Source organism: Lissotriton vulgaris, chromosome 11, assembly GCF_964263255.1.
Source record: "Lissotriton vulgaris chromosome 11, aLisVul1.2, whole genome shotgun sequence".
Classification (NCBI taxonomy): Eukaryota; Metazoa; Chordata; class Amphibia; order Caudata; family Salamandridae; genus Lissotriton; species Lissotriton vulgaris.
The window spans coordinates 953,389,047-953,405,036 of record NC_141699.1 but is presented as its reverse complement, the minus strand read 5'-3'; the positions used below and the strand labels follow the sequence as shown (position 1 = coordinate 953,405,036).

At 44.1% G+C, this 15,990-nt stretch overlaps 1 protein-coding gene across 4 annotated transcripts in view; it reads left to right on the top strand.

The window, feature by feature from the left end:
• MME (membrane metalloendopeptidase) overlaps positions 1 to 15,990 on the top strand; it is a 384,364-nt gene that overhangs the window by 350,719 nt on the left and 17,655 nt on the right. For all 4 annotated transcript variants that reach the window (XM_086944118.1, XM_086944117.1, XM_086944116.1 and 1 more), the window contains exons 19-20: positions 3,738 to 3,871; positions 4,136 to 4,201. In XM_086944118.1, coding sequence (XP_086800244.1) covers positions 3,738 to 3,871; positions 4,136 to 4,201 — 200 coding nt within the window. The remainder of the gene's footprint in view (positions 1 to 3,737; positions 3,872 to 4,135; positions 4,202 to 15,990) is intronic.

Here is a 15,990-nt window from a genome sequence, read left to right as displayed (position 1 = left end):
GATTCTCTTACTGGGATAATAATCTCTTTTTAACCCTTTTTAGATCTAGCGTTTGCCAAGACCTTTTGATTTTACTAAAATAATATGCACAATACATATTTTAAGGGGCTGTTCGACTATTGGTCTGCTGTGTCATTCCCATTTTAATTCCACCCATTGCAGAATATAGCATGGGGCAATGTGTCAGTTTAAACCTCTATTTATTGTCACTTTCAGTGACTCCTTGTTTCTCTTTCGCAATGAGCTTATCTGCAAACAAGGTAGTTTAGCTCCCTTTAGTGTCAGTGTTGCCTGATGTGTTAGTAGGACCATTTTGAAGTGAGCACAGGACAGGTTACAGCTTTATCAGTTCCTGTCTCTTTCCAGTGTGATTGTGAATTTATTTTGATGGACTGCTGCTGTTGCTTACTGTTGGACTTGGCCCTTTTGGCCGGTTCGCCCCTAAACTTTTTGCTTTTAGTTGTGGCCTGATACTAATTGTTTTTGGCTTCTGTGCACTTTAACACTGTGTCCCAGGGTAAAGTGTGTGCGCAATCTGAGTGCATGTGGTGAGATTGGCCTGCCCTTCCATAGGAATGCATGGGGAATGTGTGTGTCCATGGTATTTCCTGATGTGTGAGGAGTGCAGGGGCGAGTTTGTTATGTGCGAACTCGTGAGATTAAAAGCTGCGCGATGGTGTGCACAGATTTATTGTGTCTATTGTGGAGCAAAGTGATACATAAGGGGGTGGTGATGGACGGAGCATCTGAACCAATCAAACACTCACACCCAGTCAACAGATCTGGGTATAATCCGTCAGCGTTCTTTAGCCCACTCTGCCACCCCAGTTCGGACATAGCATTATGCAAATCAGTCTGACCCTGTGCCTGCCCCGCTTTGTTCGCCATAAGTTGGCAGGGTATGCTCAGACGTGAGTCCCTTGCTCACTTTGCCACTGGATTCAAGCAAGCCTGGCTGAAGACGGCTGTAATGCCAAAAACCGGTCCTAGGAAGCTTGCATCCGGTCCAGAGAAGGCATGGCTTGGCATTTTGGGCTGGATTGTTCCCACGAGGCACAGGGTCAGACTGATTTTCATGGCCATGTCTGAACTGGAGTGGCAGAGTGGGCTAAAGAACGGCGATGGATTAAACCCAGATCTGTTGACTGGGTGTGAGTGTTTGATTGGTTCAGATGCTCCGTCCATCACCACCCCCTTTTGTACCGCTTTCTTCGCCATAAGTTGGCAGGGTATGCTCAGACGTGAGTCCCTTGCTCACTTTGCCACTGGATTCAAGCAAGCCTGGCTGAAGATGGCTGTAAAGCCAGAAACCGGTCCTAGGAAGCTTGAATCCGGTCCAGGGAAGGCACGGCTTGGCAGTTCGGGCTGGACTGTTCCCATGAGGCACAGGGTCAGACTGATTTGCATATGGCCATGTCTGAACTGGGGTGGCAGAGTGGGCTAAAGAACGGTGATGGATTAAACCCAGATCTGTTGACTGGGTGTGTGTGTTTGATTGGTTCAGGTGCTCCGTCCATCACCACCCCCTTGTGTACCTCTTTCTTCGCCATAAGTTGGCAGGGTATGCTCAGACGTGAGTCCCTTGCTCACTTTGCCACTGGATTCAAGCAAGCCTGGCTGATGACGGCTGTAAAGCCAGAAACCGGTCCTAGGAAGCTTGAATCTGGTCCAGGGAAGGCATGGCTTTGCAGTTCGGGCTGGACTGTTCCCATGAGGCAGAGGGTCAGACTGATTTGCATATGGCCATGTCTGAACTGGGGTGGCAGAGTGGGCTAAAGAACGGTGATGGATTAAACCCAGATCTGTTGACTGGGTGTGTGTGTTTGATTGGTTCAGCTGCTCCTTCCATCACCACCCCCTTTTGTACCGCTTTGTTCACCATAAGTTGATAGGGTATGGGCGTGGATGGGGACAGACAGCCTTGCATTAAGTGCCCTTTTGAGTGTCAACGGAGCGTCTGCACCCCGGCCACCATTAAATAGAATGTCCTTCACAAAAAGCTAGAGCTCCACTTGTACGGCGTGTACGTAAAATAAACAAAGGACTGCTGGCTCGGAACATGACCAGAAAATCAGAATAACAAAGCTGCTCCTAAGCTTTCACCCCCAGTGCGTCGAAGACAGTAAGCACCTTAATTAAAAGAAATGAATAATAAACAAGCAATGTGAAAGGGCCTGCGCAGTCGTACGACTGCTTTGAGGCAGGCATAAGATATTCACGCAGTATCGTCCCAGAAGTGGCGCAGTGAAATCTTATCGATTTCACTGCGCCACTTCTACGAGGCTTTTTGCAGGGGAACGCCCACCTTGCATTCAGTATACCTGACCTCTTTAGATCCATCACTTTGTAAATAGGGCGCAACGTGGCACATTTTCTATGCTGCTGCGTCACAAAAATGACGCAAAGGCAGTGCAAAATGACACAGGGGCTCATAAATATGCCCTTCAATCCTTAAAGAGTGCCATTGTGAATACAATTCTAGGATTAGGCATTGTCCTTGAAGCAGTCCGTCTAAGAAAATTACTCTAAGTCAGCACTGACAATTTAACCAGCCACAAATATAAGAAAATTACTCAAAGTCAACATTGACAAATGAACCAGTGCACAAATAATGAGATGGTATCATTCTTTGATTCAAAGTTATAATTATAAACCACATTTTATTTTTTTTAAATATATATTCCTTTGAAATATATATTTTTCCATGTTTCAATATACGTTGAAAGTTGTATTGTTATGTGATGGCTCTGGAATCTTTTGAGGTCTTTTTCATAGTAAATCTGAAATTCGGTAACCTCTAGGTTTATTTATTTATTTGTTTATTTGCTTCTATAGCGCCAGTCTCGACCCCCAAAGGGGTATCTCCGCGCTTAGCTCGCTGTAGATGTCAGAAAAACAATGGTTTAGTAGAAATGTCATATTATGTACACCCATTACGATCACATGCTTCAGCCACTTCCTAACTTGATAGCTGTGCGTGCTTCCTTTTCACATTATTGATTAACCTGTTGCTCCATATTACTTCAGTGGGCCAACGTTAGTTACAACACATATTGAAATAACCAAAATAAGATAAATAGCAGCTCTTTTCTGAAAATACAATCTGGCCCATGTGAGGGTAGGTTTAACCCGTTCCCAGCGTCGAACGTTCAGCGCCCAGTGCTGAACGTTCGGAGAACGAATCCTGGCCCGTCGGCAAACGGTCGTGCGCAGCACTGGGGAGGTAGCGCTCGTGACGACCGTTGGCCGACGGCAGCAATTAAAGGGTTAATTATCAGTCAAATCCCAAGGTCCTGGACTCTCAGACTCCTGAATTAGAGTTATCTGTGCCTGAATAGAATAGCGAGCCAATTTCTGAATTTAAAATAAATTAATTCCCTAATTATAATCTTTACACTATTTGGACTCTTTCTAGAGTTTCCCTTCCTTGTTGGCATCCTTCCAATCGATCATTTTCAAACATGCTCTTAAGTGCCATGTCTAATTTCCACTATTCTATTATTCGCCTGAGTCTCTCCCTTCCAGTTTAGTGTGTTGATTTCCATGATTCAGCACTATGCAGTATTTGATATTCTCTGCTTTACTTGCTGCATCTTTGTTTTATTGCCTGCTCATTGAAGTATAATTCATTAAAATTGTGTGCTTTACAATCTACGAACCTGAGCTCAATTGCCTGCAGAACATTCACTGGACTGATGCCCAATTGTGAAATATATGTAAACACTTATGTATTACAGGTAGAAATTTTAATGAGAATGGTGACCTTGTGGATTGGTGGACTCCAGAATCTGCAAAACAGTTCAAAGATTTGTCGCAGTGTATGGTGTATCAGTATGGAAACTACTCCTGGGCTTTAGCAGGAGGGCAGCATGTATGTTGATATTCTTTTATTCATCTTTCAATAAAATGTTCTTTTCTTCATCTTACAAAACTCATAGTTTGGTTCCAGTGGGATCACTTGACACACTGTTGTTCTTCAGCAACTGTGCTAGTGAACCAAGCCCATGTGTTTATTCTGCCCACAAAAGATGGAGGTGTGTACTGACCTCAACTTCTTAACATTGTGAGCAGCAAAGGAAATGCTTATGGTAGACCTTTGTTCATAATCTGTTTATGTGTTTTTTTTTATTTACAGCTAAGTGGAGTCAGCACTCTGGGAGAAAATATTGCAGATAATGGGGGAATTAGACAAGCATACAAGGTATGTGACCTAGTGTGTTAATCATAATGCAGGGCTTTATTTTCCCTTTTATTTTCCCTTTTGTGAACATATTGTTTGTTTCTATTTTCATTGAGTTGGCATTTCTTTGTCAATAGATTGACTAGGCGAGTTCAAAAGTTCATCACACGTAGCTCTGAAATTGTGTTTCTTTCTTCAGTAGTGATACAGTGGGACTACCAGAAAGCTGACCACCTTGTGTTGGTTAAATTGCTATCTTCAAATGCATGCCATAGTTCACCAGGGATATTCAATGTATTAGTCTTGGCAGCGGAAATGGCCTATTTATTTTCTAGTAATCTGTTGTTGAGTATTAGGAAAGGGGGATTTGGCATACCCTTCAAGTATCGCAACAGAATTTGTTTTCATCTGTACCATAGAGGACATTTACCTGCTAATTGAGACTATTTATATATGTTATGTTATGTTATGTTATGTTATGTTATGTTATGTTATGTTAAGTGGCATTTGTAGAGCGCTCTGACACCGTGGGTTTCCTGGTGCTGAATATATATCGAACACAGATATTAATTGGACATTGATTATATTGAATTACCTTTAAAAGTATAACCTTTCAGTGATAGTCACCACTGCTTTCCCTTAGGTGTACCAGACTATTGATTTGTATCTTGTGAATTGTTCTACCGCAATTTTATTAGTGGCATGTTGTACTTTGTGTGCTGTGGTATCATGCTTCTACTGCTAGGCCAGGCTCTCCCAACTCTCTCCATGGGCCCTCATCTGGTGTACAGTTATGGCAGTCCAGCTAAACCAACACACAGTCTCTCTCTGGAGTCACCACCATAGTGTGATTGCATACATCAAAGAGAATAAAGTATTGCCATGGATCCAATATGTTTTAAGAAGGAACTGAATCTTTTTCTGAAAGTAACCATCAGAATTGCAATTCAGCAATATATAAGTCAGTTCTGTTAACTATCTTGAAAGTCATACCTATGGTGGAAAGTTAGTACTTTACATCAAAAGATAGTTAACTGGCAAGGTGGCAAGATTAATGAAAGTGAAAATAACAGATTAGAACCAAACTGCAACAACTTTTTCATCTATGATACAATAACACCATGTATCTCTCCACAACAGACAGGAAAGCAGGCTCAGCTATTGCAATATTCTAATGTAACTGTCTTTGCACTGAGATAGGGGTACTATATTCAAATTTACTTCAGAGCATCATAAAAAGTATTAAATAATGAAATGAAAATTCGATTTATAACATACGCCAATACCCGGAGGTGTCTAGGGGCAGCGGCACCCCCTGATATACTAACCAGAGTGGATATTTAAACCAGGCTGTTTCTACAGTTGGATGTGCCATACTCACATTAAGAAACCAGGATGAGAGCATTAAAACATCCAATTCAATTATGTGGAACGTGATTCACTATACATCAACATGCAACAGAACCACTCATAAAAGGCAGGTAGTCAGACAGTCGGGCATTCTCCACAATCTATCAGGAAAGTGTAACCAAATATCTTTCCTCAAATCTGTGCTGCAGGGCAGGGATTGGCTACCCACCAACCCAAATATATAACTCAAAAAGGGGTTAACCGTTATATACAAAGAATGTGGGGAGAGGATGTAGCCTAACGGCTTGGGCAGTTGATCTCAAAACTGGGGCAACCGGGTTTGAGTCTCTGTAATGATGCTCAACATCCTGTGATTCTGGGCAACTCCCTTAATCTCCCCATGCCTAACAAAAAAATGAATGTATCCTTGTGTAACGCAACTGGTGCACAAGTAAAGCCTTATACCTGATACCTTCGAGTCAAGTTCATGTTATGTAAAACTACAGAGAAAAAAAATGTCCTGAGCACCGAAAGTAAAAGATTTTCAGGTAGATTAATCAAAGACCCGTTTTGCGAGTCTTTAATAGCGATTCATAAGGAATCGCTATTACAGACTCGCAAAACGGGATTCATATAGGAATCGCAAAATAAATCGCGATTCCTACACATTCCTTATTTGCGATTAGCAAATTGCTAATCGCAAATAAGGAATAACTCCCCATTCATTCCCATGGGCCTAAAGGCCCATAGGAATGAATGGGGAGTATTCCTTATTTGCGATTAGCAATTAGCTAATCGCAAATAAGATAGCGATTTCAAGGGTACCAGGGGTGTCCAAAGGACACCCTGTAGCACCCCTGAAATGCAAATTTTAACAGGTGTTGCGCACACACATGTCCAAAGGACATGTGTGTGTGTAACATGCAACAGAAAAAAATGCACTAAAGTGCTTTTTACTATTTTTTCGCTATTTACCACGAAGTCAGACTTCGTGGTAAATAGCGACCAAATATTGCGAGTTCGCAATTTCGATTGGTTAATGAATTGCATTTATGGAATCTCTAATAGAGATTCCTTAAATCCAATTCCTCGCAAATATGCGATTTCGCTAATAGCGATTTTTGCATTTGGGATGATGAATCCCAAATGCAAAAATCGCACTCGCAAAGGGCCAGATTCTCAGAATCTGGCCCTTTGCGAGCGCAATTTAGCTTCATGAATCGGGCTGTTTGTATTATTCCAAAAAAGAGTCATGATGTTTTCATTTCCGTTGTCTGTTTATTGGTTCCACAATACTTCAGTGAGTCCCTGTTTCTTTAACAAGTAAATGCACCAAAGTAATACACTCTACACAGCCAACACGTGTTTTGACATAGTGCCATATTCACCTTCGACTTCCTCAGGTGTTAAGTGTATCAAGACCAGTCACTGCCTCCTTGTATGGATCAGGTTCAGCAAGCACAGTAATTCCCAGTTTAGAGTACACAAAATCTAGATATCTTCTTGAATCAGAGAATACTCCTAACTTGTGTAATTTGGTGTGCCTGACAATGCTGCCGAGGTTTAAACAAACAACTGAGGTATCTGTACCTTCTAAACAATATCACACTAATATGACAGAGAAGGAACAGACCAGTAAAGGAACCATTAAAGACTCAATGATGATAAAGGGTTAATATTGATAAGATGGCATGATTCAAAGCAAATGGGGAGGAAGTTAAACTTTCCTACAGTTTGGGCTAGTTTGGGATCATGATTGAAAAGATGAAGATTGAGATGAGGAGGATCAAGCACAAGCAGATAAAAGCAGTTTGCAGTAGAGAAGCAGCATATATTAGAAGTAACTGAACTTTTTTCTAGAAACCCAGCAAAAAGGAAGTGAATTTGGATTCTACCAAACATCATATAGGCATCCAAAAGTGCAAGAGAGAAAGTTCTGAATATAAAGAAAATAATTCTTTAGATTTAACACAAGGGAGTCGCAATGACATATGAAAAAATACATCAGGTACTATTATGAATCCTGAAAGTACTCTAAGAATTACAGGAATGCATCAATCCTAGTAAAAATCACTGGTTTAGAAAATAAACTGTATGCAGGGGGGGAGGAAGAGATTCTCAGTAAAATCCATTGACAAAAGATGTCCAAAACCCAGGGGAATATGTTGAAAGTTGGGTTACAGATTTTGAAATAATGATTGAGCAACAACCTGTAAATATAAATTATGCATCAAAATCAAAGCATTGCTCTTAAATTGCATATTGAGAAAAAATATCATCAGGCTGAGGGATGTAAACTGTAGATTTTGGGCATACCTGAAGGAAATTTGCTTGTGGAAGAAGAAATGAATCATGGAACTACCATCAGAAGGATCACTAAGAACAAGAGCTTCATTACATAACAAACATGGGCACACTCCAGCTAACAGTGTTCTGCCAAATCAAAGACCATGGTATGTAGTGTCCTGAAATTTACCTTTACTGATGAGCAGCAGGAGTTCCATACCATAGTTTAAAGAAAGTAGAAAAATGCTATCATTCATATATATATCCCCAAATTGGAAAAATGGGATAGGGAACATATTCAGAAAATCCAGAATCATGATAGTGATGAAATCACTCATCTTGTGAAACACCTCTGTATGCAAGCAGATGAATGTATGAAGCACATTGTTGAACAATTTCATGTGTCCTGCTTTCTAATAAGAATCGATTTTTCAGTAAATAAATAGTTGCTTTGGGTTATTATTGTCTCTTGTAACCAATTTGCGCTGACTGATCAGCCCATCACCCAGGGAATTTGCACACTGCTTGCCAGAGAGATTTCTCCCTGTGTATACACAGACACAACTATCCTTCAGCTGCAGCTGTTGAAAAACAATTCAGAAAAGGGGGGTGGTGATGAACAGAGTGTCTGAATTAAGCAGACCACTCTTACCCAGTCCAAAGATCAGGGCTTGATCCATCACCGTTTTTTAGCTCACTGCACCATCCCAGCTCAGAACCTGGCTACATGCAAATTAGTCTGACCCTGGCCAGTGCATCATGGGAACAGGGCAGACCAAACTACCAAGCCAATTCTTATACTGGGAAGGAAACAAGCTTCCGGGGGCCGGTTTCTGGCATTTCAGCCGTCGTCGGCCCGGCTTGCTTGAATCCTGGTGGTGCAATGAGCAAGGGACTCACATCTGAGTATACCCTTCCACGCTTATGGTGGACAGGTTCTGAACTGGGGTGATGCAGTGAGCTAAATAACGGTGATGGATTCAGCCCTGATCTCTTGACTGGGTAAGAGTGGTCTGCTTAATTCAGACACTCTGTTCATCACCACCCCCTTTTCTGAATCGTTTTTGGCCACTATAGGTGTGGCAGGGTATACTCAGACATGAGTCCCTTGCTCACTGCACCACCAGGATTCAAGCAAGCCGGGCCGACGACGGCTGAAATGCCAGAAACCGGTTCCCGGAAGCTTGTCTCCTTTCCAGTGAAGAATTGGCTTGGTAGTTTGGTCTGCCCTGTTCCCATGAGGCACGGGGTCAGACTAATTTGCATATAGCCAGGTTCTGAACTGGGGTGATGCAGTGAGCTAAATAACGGTGATGGATTCAGCCCTGATCTCGTGACTGGGTAAGAGTGGTCTGCTTAATTCAGACACTCTGTTCATCACCACCTCCTTTTCTGAATCGTTTTTGGCCACTATAGGTGTGGCAGGGTATACTCAGACATGAGTCCCTTGCTCACTGCACCACCAGGATTCAAGCAAGCCGGGCCGACGATGGCTGAAATGCCAGAAACCAGTTCCCGGAAGCTTGTCTCCTTTCCAGTGAAGAATTGGCTTGGTAGTTTGGTCTGCCCTGTTCCCATGAGGCACGGGGTCAGACTAATTTGCATATAGCCAGGTTCTGAACTGGGGTGATGCAGTGAGCTAAATAACGGCGATGGATTCAGCCCTGATCTCTTGACTGGGTAAGAGTGGTCTGCTTAATTCAGACACTCTGTTCATCACCACCCCCTATTCTGAATCGTTTTTGGCCCCTATAGGTGTGGCAGGGTATACTCAGACATGAGTCCCTTGCTCACTGCACCACCAGGATTCAAGCAAGCCGGGCCGACGACGGCTGAAATGCCAGAAACCGGTTCCCGGAAGCTTGTCTCCTTTCCAGTGAAGAATTGGCTTGGTAGTTTGGTCTGCCCTGTTCCAATGAGGCACGGGGTCAGACTAATTTGCATATAGCCAGGTTCTGAACTGGGGTGATGCAGTGAGCTAAATAACGGTGATGGATTCAGCCCTGATCTCTTGACTGGGTAAGAGTGGTCTGCTTAATTCAGACACTCTGTTCATCACCACCCCCTTTTCTGAATCGTTTTTGGCCACTATAGGTGTGGCAGGGTATACTCAGACATGAGTCCCTTGCTCACTGCACCACCAGGATTCAAGCAAGCCGGGCCGACGACGGCTGAAATGCCAGAAACCGGTTCCCGGAAGCTTGTCTCCTTTCCAGTGAAGAATTGGCTTGGTAGTTTGGTCTGCCCTGTTCCCATGAGGCATACTTGCATATAGCCAGGTTCTGAACTGGGGTGATGCAGTGAGCTAAATAACGGTGATGGATTCAGCCCTGATCTCTTGACTGGGTAAGAGTGGTCTGCTTAATTCAGACTCTCTGTTCATCACCACCCCCTTTTCTGAATCGTTTTTGGCCACTATAGGTGTGGCAGGGTATACTCAGACATGAGTCCCTTGCTCACTGCACCACCAGGATTCAAGCAAGCCGGGCCGACGACGGCTGAAATGCCAGAAACCGGTTCCCGGAAGCTTGTCTCCTTTCCAGTGAAGAATTGGCTTGGTAGTTTGGTCTGACCTGTTCCCATGAGGCACGGGGTAAGACTAATTTGCATATAGCCAGGTTCTGAACTGGGGTGATGCAGTGAGCTAAATAACGGTGATGGATTCAGCCCTGATCTCTTGACTGGGTAAGAGTGGTCTGCTTAATTCAGACACTCTGTTCATCACCACCCCCTTTTCTGAATCGTTTTTGGCCACTATAGGTGTGGCAGGGTATACTCAGACATGAGTCCCTTGCTCACTGCACCACCAGGATTCAAGCAAGCCGGGCCGACGACGGCTGAAATGCCAGAAACCGGTTCCCGGAAGCTTGTCTCCTTTCCAGTGAAGAATTGGCTTGGTAGTTTGGTCTGCCCTGTTCCCATGAGGCACGGGGTCAGACTAATTTGCATATAGCCAGGTTCTGAACTGGGGTGATGCAGTGAGCTAAATAACGGTGATGGATTCAGCCCTGATCTCTTGACTGGGTAAGTGTGGTCTGCTTAATTCAGACACTCTGTTCATCACCACCCCCTTTTCTGAATCGTTTTTGGCCACTATAGGTGTGGCAGGGTATACTCAGACATGAGTCCCTTGCTCACTGCACCACCAGGATTCAAGCAAGCTGGGCCGACGACGGCTGAAATGCCAGAAACCGGTTCCCGGAAGCTTGTCTCCTTTCCAGTGAAGAATTGGCTTGGTAGTTTGGTCTGCCCTGTTCCCATGAGGCACGGGGTCAGACTAATTTGCATATAGCCAGGTTCTGAACTGGGGTGATGCAGTGAGCTAAATAACGGTGATGGATTCAGCCCTGATCTCTTGACTGGGTAAGAGTGGTCTGCTTAATTCAGACACTCTGTTCATCACCACCCCCTTTTCTGAATCGCTGTTGAAAAACAAGCCACAGGACTAATTGCCAACGCTAGGCCTGTATACAAAAGAATGAGCCTATCTAATGACCTTCAGAAAAGCAAGATTTCAGCATTAACCTCGTGTCTACTCCTAACCTAGGGGTCGATTATGATTGCGGTGAATCTGCATCCTCCGGGCCGGTGGAAGCCACCGCCGGGCCGGAGGATGCGGATTCACCGCCGCGGACCTCGAAAACACCCCCCGCCAGATCATGATGGCGGTGGGATCATCGGCGGACGGCAGGTCCATCAGCTGCTGATCCGCGGGGTGTTGACCGCAATTTCGTGGCGGTGTCTGCAAGACACCGCCACCCAAATTACATTGTGTGCAAACATGCTTTTCCATGGTGGCGTTTCCGCCGTGGAAAAGCATGTGGAAATTTGCTTCTGGGGGGCCCTTGAGGGCCCCCAGGGTGTCGGGGGTGGGGGTGCACATGGGGGGTACCTATGGTACCCCCCTGCATTTGCATGCACAAAGCAGCAAGCACCGCTCGGTGCCTGCCGCTTTGTGCATGCAAATGCAAAGCATGCATATTTAACTTTGCGGCTGGTGCTGCTTAAAGCAGCTCCCGCCACAATGTTAAATATATGGGATGTGACCACCAGGGTGGCGGTCACATCCTAATTCCGATAGAGAGAACGCCGCTGCCCCTGCGGACGGTCCCTCCACCTCGGGGGTGGCGGACGGACGCAAGTCCGTCCGCCATCCTAATCGACGTCTAAGTCAGTATCACATAGGATCCCTCTACTGCATCACTGAGTTATTGTGGTATATGTGTAAATAACAATGCACACACTACTCCTATGATTTCAGCAGTGGCAGTGAATTAGTGGCGAGGAAAGACCTTGTTTGTGTGCGGGGGACCAAGTAAGATCCTTCCCTCGTGTTTCCTTTCAGGGTTCCCAATAATGCGAGGCCAAGATATCCAGAGTAGATCAACAATGGCATGAATGGATTCTTGCATGATTTAATCTGCTTCATTAGTTGCCCCTATGGGTGATTCACTTTTTTTTAGTCACTTGGGGACAAATGTATCATTCCAAATTTCGAACGCAAACGCCGAAATTCACAGAATTCGGCTTAGTGGTATGTATTAATGAAAAACTGCCTTGCAAAAAAAGTAATCGCAATTCCCTATTTTGCGATTGCATTTAAGGAATCGCAAATTCCGATACCTTAAATGCAATGTATGAAGCACAGAAAAAGTGCAATTTGGCCTAAAGGAATCGCAAATTACCACCCTCTTCAATTTTGTGGTTATTTGCGTTTTCTTTGAAAAATGCATTTTTCAAAGTGCAATGTGGCTCACATACATGTCCATAGGGCATGTATGTGCGCCACATGCACATCCATGCTTATATCAGCGGTGCAACAGGGTGTCCTTTTGACACCTTGCAACCTTGAAATTGCATTCTCAATTTGCGATTCTCTAATTAATTATCACAAATTGAGAATGTCTTCCCATTCATTCCTATAGGCCTCTAGGCCCATAGGAATGAATGGGGAGGGTTTCCTTGCGATTCGCAATTAAAGAATACGTAGGATTCACAAATCCTATTGCAAATCCTACATACATCTCATTTTGCGATTCTCAAGTAGCGATTCTCAAAGGTTCACTATTTGAGAATCACAAAACCAAACTTTCAGACATATGCCCCTAGGACCTTCATTATGAGTGACCCCGAAATGACCCTCTATTTCCTAGCCTCTCGAATTACTGATACCGGGTTTACCACAAACTATGGATGCAAGGAAAATCCTAGCCAATGTGAGTTGAACCTTTAGAATCTACTAAGAAATGATGAATTACCAGTGAAATTAGTAATTACAGGTGTGATTTCTCTGGTAATTCTTCCTTTTTCTGGAACATTTGAAATTGCGGAGTTTGGCTGTTTTCAGCTTCTGAAATCTTTGTAGGTGAGTAAATCTGCCCTGTTACTGTGGATCTCATATTTCCAGTGCAGCAAGTAACTACTGTTACTGTCCCAATCGTAATTCATTTTCCACTCATAATGAAGATCTGAGTGGGTACTCATTCATAATTTGCTCATTTTAGTTGGGAGTGGGAGATTTTAAAGCTATATTTCAATGTAGTATTCCAGGAACACTCTGTGCCCAATACTAAGCTTGGAACTTGTAATGGTTAATGGGCACACATTTTCTTTCTGGGAGACTAGAAATAATTTGGAATGCAATCTGCAGCTTTCTTATTTGTCTCTTAAATAGATTTAATCAGGAGATTTTATGTTTACCACACTATTCATTGATGTGCAAGATAAAACTACTGGCAAATTCTCATTGAGTCTCTACAGTTACACACATCAATACAAAATGGTAACATTCCTGCATACTTAGGGATAGCAGGGCTTTCATTAAGAAAGAAAGAAAATGGTTTCAGTTACTTCTCAATCTCCATTCAGGTACCCCCAGAGTCCGTTCTGTTTCCATGTGTGTCTTTACATTTGGTCTAAGGCAACGTTTTTCATCCTGTAAGAATGTTCTGGAAACAACATACCCATTGAGATAAAGCAGGATCCCTCTGTTAACATCTGACTGTAAAAACATTTGTCAGAGCCAATCCCACTACACCCTCATCTTCTACCTAACAATAGGTGTCTCTCTCCTAATCCTATGATAGCTTAGTAGGTTCCACACATTTGCTGACAACTTGACAATCTTTCTCATGACCTATGGCTCAAGATACACATGAGAGTATTACCTTACTGTTCCCTTAAAAGAACTGTCCTCTCTCTCTGGTATGGACTTTTCTACTGTTTCTTACTGTTCCCTTAAAAGAACTGTCCTCCCTCTATGGTATGGACTTTTCTACTGATACAGTGCCAACCCCAAACAGATTATTTCACTACTCTTTTTTGACTGTATATGATGCAGCCATAGAGAGGTGAATAGGTGAATATGTCAGTGACAACATTAACATTTTAAACTGAATAAAACACAAAAATCAGTGATGTCATCAGTGATATCATTTAAGATGGTATCAGTAATGTGCAAGCTATAGTTAGCTATGCTAATATGTCAGTGACAACATTAATGTTTTGAACTAAAAAAATCAACAGAAATGTACTACTTATAGTTAGCCATGCTAACTATAAGTGGTAAATTTCTGTTGATTTTTTTGTTCAAAACATTAATGTTGTCACTGACATATTCACCTAACTATAACACTACTTGTACCTTTGTTTTTTTCAGTGAATTTCAAAGTGTTTTTAATCAAAAACAGATCATTTTATCACACTTAACTATAACATTACTTTAACCTTTGTTTTTCCCAATGTTTTTTGCTGTAAAGTAATAGTTTATTACCATACCAAAAGCCAAAGTGAGTGGCAGGGGTTGTCCACAGGGCCTGGCCACATAAACCCCCCCACAGACAGCCAAAACCATACAACATTGGCCACAGGGCCTGGCCATGGCCATTCCATCTGGAGGCAGCCGGCCCCTCTGCAGGCAACTAATGTCATGCTGTGCCCAGCCTTTCATTGCATGCTGCATAGTGTTGTTCAAAGTGCCTGGCTTGCAAACATGTGTCCAACTCCCCGCAGGCAGTCCCCTGGAGGCACCCAAACCCACACCACATGCGGCCTTGGCTTGTGCGTGGCATGGGGTTAGTCACAGGGCCTGTGTTCCAGCCAGGCCCTGCTTCCAACTCCTCACAGGCTGCCAATACTACACCATACACATACTTTGTAGTGCGTAGAGTAGGGTTGGCCTTCGAGCCCCAAGAACCCCATCCGTGAGTCCAAAACATATATATTAAGCAGAAAGGGCATACAGCCCCCTCCCCAACCCTCAATTGGTATCGGAGACCCCATCCCCGGTGCCAAATACTATTAAACAGGAGAGGAGGGCATGTCCCCTCCCTGAGACTTAATAGGACGCGGGGACCGCATCCCCAGGGCCAAAAAGAATAAGAAATAGGGGGGCTGAACGCCACCTCTTCCCATGTCTTCTTGGACCCCAGACCCCATCCCCTTGGGCCATAACTTAAGTGTCCTCAAGCCTTATTAGGTACCAGGGACACCATTATAATAGAAAAGGGGAGCGGGCTGTGCGGCCCCTCCCCAAGCCTTATTGGGCCCCGGGGATCCCATTGCCCAGGGCCAAAGCAATATCAAAGGAGAGGAGGCAGTGGTTACCCCCTCCCTGAGCATTCGTAGGCCCCAGGGGATCCCATCCCCAGGCCATTATTTGTTTAATAAAAGGGAATGGTGGACCGCATGGCCCCCCTCCACAGCCTTATCAGGTCTGGGAAGCCCATCCCTGGGACCAAAGGTATTAAAAAGGGAGGGATTATGCAGCCCCCCACCCAAGCATTTTTGGGCTCTGGGAACCTCATTCCCCCACGACCAAATTTAATAAAAAAGGGGAGGGGGCATGCAGACCCGCTTCCCAAGCCTTTATGGGACCCCATTCCCTGGGCCATGCCTTATTTAAAAGGGGAGAGACCCGTGAAGCCCCTCAGCCCGAGCCTCAATAGACCCCGGGGACCCACAGTGCTATATTTATAATAGATGAGTGCCCCGGTGAACACCCAGGGCACCCACCATGGATATGTTGTTATCGGAGCCGCACTAACCCTGTGACCAGAGCAGGCATCTGCATGCTGTGGACGCTGGCATTGTTCCCACCCAGAGGTATCAGTTATGTATGCTGCTCTCTTCCGACAAGAGTAGTCTGTTCCCAGCCAGCCGGAGTATTTTTAAAG